Here is a 5917-nt window from a genome sequence, read left to right on the forward strand (position 1 = left end):
TACCAACACAGTACAGCTAAGCTTGTTAATAAACTAAGCATCAAACATGGAAATCTGAAATATTACACTTTATAATATAAATATTTAGGTAAGTACAAATTAAAAAAAAAAAAGAAAATAAAAGTCCCCCCTCTCTAGTAGGACCTGGTAGTGCAGTCCAATCAAATCCATGTATTTAGGTGTGCTTAGCCCTAGGCACCATCTTTTGTCTGGCAACTGTCAGGGGCCATGGCTGGTAACCGGTAAAAGAAACAAGTATTAGTCATAAGCACAAATAAAGATGAACAATGAATACACGAGGAGCTAAATGTTCATGGTTACAAATAGAATAACTGTATTTAAACCAACCAATGAAAATTTCGTTCCAAATTCAAGTGTGAATGTGTTTGGATGAATAAAAGGTGCAAAGGTGCACTCAACTTTAGTGGAGTGTAACTATAGATTTGGCCATCACAAAAAGAAACCTTTAATTCTAGCAACATTTTTACAACGATAGTAAACTGAGTTACACTATATATATGTGGTTGTAAAAGTTAACATATCTGTCCAAAACAACATAACAGTTTTTTCCATGATCTGTGCTTTCTGGCCCCAATAAATCAGTCCATAAATTATGATTTACGTAATTTATCATAGAAATGTGCTATGTTGAATTCATCTTCTTGTGGAAAACATCCCAGTTGAATGCATTTTAGAAATTAAACGTTTATTTTCTCTCTTTGTGTGTGATCATGATGCAATATATATAAACACCAGCTGTTCTGTCATGACTTAAAAAGAAACGTGACAAACACACACACATGCAATAGTTGTAGGCAAAACAATGAGTGAAAAAGTTGCTTGGAAAAATCAATAAGGGCTGCAATAAATTTTCACTGACATTGATTTAGGATTATGTAACTCGTAAGTAGCCGCTGCATTCATGGGGCAATTAGCTGCTGTGGAAAAAAAGGAACAGAAGGTAATAGAAGAATGTAGTCAGCTGTAAAAGTCATGCATATGTTTTTATTACACTCAAACGTTTTTACCATAGTTTACCTTTATATTTTTATCTCAGCACTTAAACATGGCTAATTATTTTTAGCCATGTTTTGACTGAAACATACTTTTGAATTAGTTATCCTAGAATAACTACACTCTGCTTTTAATTCTTACCTTTAATTAAATACACTTCTAGGGTAGAACAACAAACACTTGACAACCTATTACAATGTTCATTCCTAATTTTTCAGTGTAGCAATCTGAGTCTGAATTTCTCCATATAGCTCCACTTTTTTAATTAAGTTAGCTGTTAGCCAATTAAATTAACAGGTTTGAGGATTTGCTGATATGCCGAGAACCACTGGGGCTCTGAGCTGTGTGATAACATAATTTAGCTGCACAAAATGAATTATTTACGTTGCTGAATTTTGATGTAATGCAAATTTCAGTGTATAGGTGTTACATGTGATGCAGATGCAAGATATGGTATTTTCTAGGGCTGTTGTAAACACATATTTTAGTAACTGAGTAATCTGTAGATTATTTTGATGATTAATTGAGTAATCAATTAAAAAAATCATAAAATAAAATATTAGTAATTATATCAGTATCAGTGCCAATTTTCACATTTGTGCATCACTAACATTTACGTAGTTTAGAAAATTAACCTGTGGCAATAATAGCTCACTTTTTAAGTTAACCTGAGCAAAAATTATTCAAAAATCAGAAATTATATCCAATTTAATAAGCAGCAGGATCAAAAAAACACTTCTAAAAAAGTGTCTATGCCTCAGATTGTAGTTTATGTGTTCATCTTCAGTCAATTTAATAGACGAACTCTCACTTTGCCCAGCCACCTAAAGCTTTTGTGTTAATGTGCGAGACGGGATCTTTGGCTCCTTTGTCACACACAGAAACTGACGCCAGCTCTATACTGTCACGGTGCTCTCTGCCACCCATATAGTCAGGGAAGGTAGAAAATTTATTTTCCTGCTTGTTCAAAAAGCTACACTTACCGAAGCATCAGCTTACCGCAGCCCGTTGTGTTACATCTACAGTATGTATGAATCAGTCTTCACTCCACCTGTATCCTTACACCCGGCATGAACTTGGCCGCCATTCGCTCCAAATCAGCCACTAGGCAGCAGCAACTCCAGGAAGAGAATGATTGTTGCATTCCATGCGTCGCGGCAATCATTTTAAGGAGGCCTATCACTTCCTGAAAAACAGTAAGGCCAGGACATTATCGTAAATCAATTAAATAACTCCATATTACTTGCCGGACTCATCTTGCAAAATTGGACGTTATGCTGCTAGCACTTAGCATTAATCAACAAGTCATAGGCAGAAGCATAGACATTAATACGACGGTAGTAAGAATGTTGCACAACATAAATAATCACCGGGTTGGAACACGGTGCGCTAAATAGTAAAACATAATTTATGTCTTGAGGAATTTTAGTAATAATGGCACTCAAATCATTCAAGGAAACTTTACAATCTTAGATTTTCTTCCTCGACAGGTACGCTTTTTATATGCATCGATACATGCTCAAATAACCTCAGATGAGCTGGGGGTAATTTAATAAATGTGACTTTTAGACTTTTTGGTTGCTTGTTCGAGTTTTGCTAACAATGAAATCCAAGGGTGTAACTTTGTGTTGCAAGTTGGTGGGGACAAGGAGGAGTCGGGGGATGCTGGTGCACCCACAGTTACTGGAAGGCCTTTTCTTTTTTAGTGCTAAGAATAAAGCCAAAATTTGCATGTGAATGCCAGACAGTCTTATTCAATAAATTAGGATATACATCCTGATCAGGCTTGGCAGATCGATAGGACCTTTCGGAAATAACCTTTTAGCAGGTATTAAGCATACTATGAAATATAAATATCTTAAAACGGAAGTAATCTAATAAATCTATAGTCTATGATCTATATAATGTCTTTCACTTGGTGATGGAACTGCTGACAAAGGAACTTTTCCGTCATATTCTAATTTATGGAATAAGTCTGTTATTTGCTCAATGCTTGCCTACAGTTGAAAACAGTTTCATAATTCAGTAATATTTTTTGTGAAGAATTATCACATAGTTGCCTTTTATTGTCTGATTTTATCAAGTGCTAATAACAAACAACATGAGGTTCTGTAACAATCAAAATATTATTAAACATTTCAAAAGCAGAATAAATAACTTCTGTGTAAACCAAATAAGTCCTTGTTGGTGCAAACTTTGTATTTTTCAATTATAAGATTCTGATTCCACAGCTGTTCCTCAGTTGGTTGGCAAAACTTTTGTCCTGCTGACTCACACATAGCAGATGAGATATGATGTGTCTTTAATGTAGCAAATATTAAAGATGCAAAAATTTTTGAGTCTGGTTGGAGCAGTTGGTGAGTAGAGTGACCATCGACTTTACTGGATTCTATAAAATGTGGCTTTAAGCTGAGATGCTGATGTTTGGATGTAAAAATATATATTCTCTCATATAAATCGCATTTAAATATATAAATAGTTTGGTTTCTGTCAGTTATGTAAATATACAAGAGAGAACAAGGCAAATTTCTCTTTTATTTTGACCAATAATTAAATTTTACTTAATTGTCGCTGTAGGAGCCATGGTTTAAAATTTAACAGACTTTGACTCCTATATGCTTTATGAAATATTTCATCCTATTTGATGATTGCTCTGAATCTCGCCACGTTCTACGAACAAATGATACAATTTGCCCAGCGGACAAAATGAAGAAAAAAGGGTGGTTATATTATATTTTTCTCAATCTGTCAGCTTAACGTCACAGGCAGACTCGTTGCCACGGCAACCAAAAAACAACCCCAGGGCAGAGCAAAGATTAAGTTCAAGTGCATCAGGTATTAACATAAAAAAAAACACAAGACTGGCCCTCGAGGAACGACTTTGGGCACCCTTGTGTTAAAGTAATAAAAGTTAACCTAGCATAACTAACCTACTTTTTTAATTGAAGCTTTTTTTAAATGTTTTGTTGGCTCTAGTGGCCTTTATTTGAAAGTAGCTTGACAGGAAAGAAAGGGAAGACATACGGCAAATGTCGCCAGGCCAGGAATCGAACCCCTGACCACCGGCATGAGGACTAAAGCCTCAATACATGGGTTGTGCTTTGCCCCTGCGTCACCACAGCACCCCAATTAAAGCTTTTAATTTAAAAAAAGCTTTCATATTGGTCACATACTGTAGAACAATGGGCAAGCTCTGGGTCTAACTTTGACAGAAATATAGTTACTATTGAGGCATAATAGTAATATTAATATCTCACAGGAAATTTAAGAAGCATGCCAAAAAATCTGGATCTGGAAATGTATTAATTAATACAATTAATTCAAATAAATCTTTGAATTTATTTGAATTAAATTCAAATAAACTTGAATTCATGAATTGCTTTCATTAATTGCTGTTTTTCTAAGTTATATTTTCCAGCTGTAAATAAGAAGAATTTCTCAACATAAAACATCTGAATTTAGACATGTCCCTAAATCAACACACATTTTTTAAGAAAAAGCACAATATGTACAAGGTCATTGAATGAATGCTTTTTATTCAAAATAACAATAATATAATAAGGCGAAAAGAAAACATTTCTTTAAATATATAAAGCAAAGTAAGAGAAATGTAACATCCAATGTAAAATCCAAAATAAATTGTTTAGCAAGAGCTGTCAGTTGAATGATAAAAAAAAAAAGTCAATACGCTATAGTAACAGTTTTCAAAACATTCCTCAGTCTGATTAATATTTTTTGTGGCCATTTTTTGGTCTGATAGATATTTCAAAAATATATCAAGTGCCCACTGGGGCAGAACATCAAGGATAAAGCCTTTGGCTCATCGTTTCAGGGAAAAATAATTATCAGGTTTTAAAGGGGATGGGAGGACAAAAAGATCATTAGCCTAAAGCGAGGCAAGAGGTTTCTGGCTTGCAATGAGAGTTTAGCAACCAGTGCAGGCAGCAAATGCGCAGATCTCACAGACATCCATGGGAACCGCAGCTGAAATTAAGGCAAAAATCAGACAGATGAGAGCTCAGTCACACATTATTCACATAATTTCATATTAATGACTTGCTATTTGTGCTTAAAATTTAAATGAGCAGCTTAGTTTTTAATCATCTTACCTAATCTGACCAGAGATGAAGACCCTCCTGCCTGCTTGCAGAGGGGCAGCAGCTCCTGGGGCAGCATGGGCTCGGCACAGAGTGAAATGGGGCTTGCCCTGAACCTTGGATTCAGTTGGCCGGTCATGGCTCTGCTCTCCGATAGCTCCTGAAGCCTTTTTACGGCCTCCAGAGAGAAAGTCAATCCATTTTCCTAAAGGAAAAAGCAGATTTAGTTTTATTAATGGCTCATTGACAAAATGTGTGCAAAGGATAAGATAGATAGATTTCTGTAGCCCAAGCCACATGGTAGATAGCTACATGATGCTCCCCCATGTGATGGATGAAGTATGTAATCAAGTATGCAATAATCAAAAACCTCATAATCACTTACTTCAACCTCCACGGCCTCAGAGGTCAAGCCAAGAGCCAGAACCAGGAGAGCAACGGCAGCAAAGGTGGTCTTCATGGTGGTAGTTGGCAGCAGGTTGTTTTGCAGCTTCTTTGGTCTCTGGGTTGTTCTCAGCAGATGCTCAGCTAAGTGTGTTTGGTTTTTCTCCTTCCACAGGCTTCCTTTTAAATGCTCGAACCCAGGAGTCAGGCAGTCATGTGACCAGAGTCCCTACAAATGGGAGCCAAGTTTTTCTCATGAGTTAATGAGTACTGATAAGGTTTTACAAGGTCCGAAAGAGGAATTTATAAATCTTCCTTTGACCTCATCATCTGTCTGATTATTTTTATGGATCTGGGGCTCAGTGGTCTGCTGTTGTGGGTTAAACAGTTACCAGGAGATTCATGGATTACGACACAGCCAC

At 36.1% G+C, this 5917-nt stretch overlaps 1 protein-coding gene across 1 annotated transcript; it reads right to left on the reverse strand.

Moving 5' to 3' along the window:
* Positions 1–4533: 4533 nt before the first annotated feature.
* Positions 4534–5669, reverse strand: LOC114135033 (guanylin). Its single transcript, XM_028001941.1, has 3 exons — positions 5497–5669; positions 5124–5316; positions 4534–4998 (listed from the first exon to the last, which is right to left on the reverse strand). Exons 1-3 carry the CDS (start codon positions 5569–5571, stop codon positions 4940–4942), a joined length of 327 nt encoding a protein of 108 aa, XP_027857742.1. The 5' UTR covers positions 5572–5669; the 3' UTR covers positions 4534–4939.
* Between the last annotated feature and the right edge of the window lie 248 nt (positions 5670–5917).

Source organism: Xiphophorus couchianus, chromosome 20 (genome assembly GCF_001444195.1).
Source record: "Xiphophorus couchianus chromosome 20, X_couchianus-1.0, whole genome shotgun sequence".
NCBI lineage: Eukaryota > Metazoa > Chordata > Actinopteri > Cyprinodontiformes > Poeciliidae > Xiphophorus > Xiphophorus couchianus.

Coding starts and splice junctions, on each gene's coding strand:
- LOC114135033 (XM_028001941.1), bottom strand. CDS start 5,571: ATGAAGACCACCTTTGCTGCCGTTGCTCTCCTGGTTCTGGCTCTTGGC. Junction 5,317..5,496: donor CTGAGGCCGTGGAGGTTGAA/GTAAGTGATTAT, acceptor TTTTTCCTTTAG/GAAAATGGATTGACTTTCTC. Junction 4,999..5,123: donor TTCATCTCTGGTCAGATTAG/GTAAGATGATTA, acceptor CCTTAATTTCAG/CTGCGGTTCCCATGGATGTC.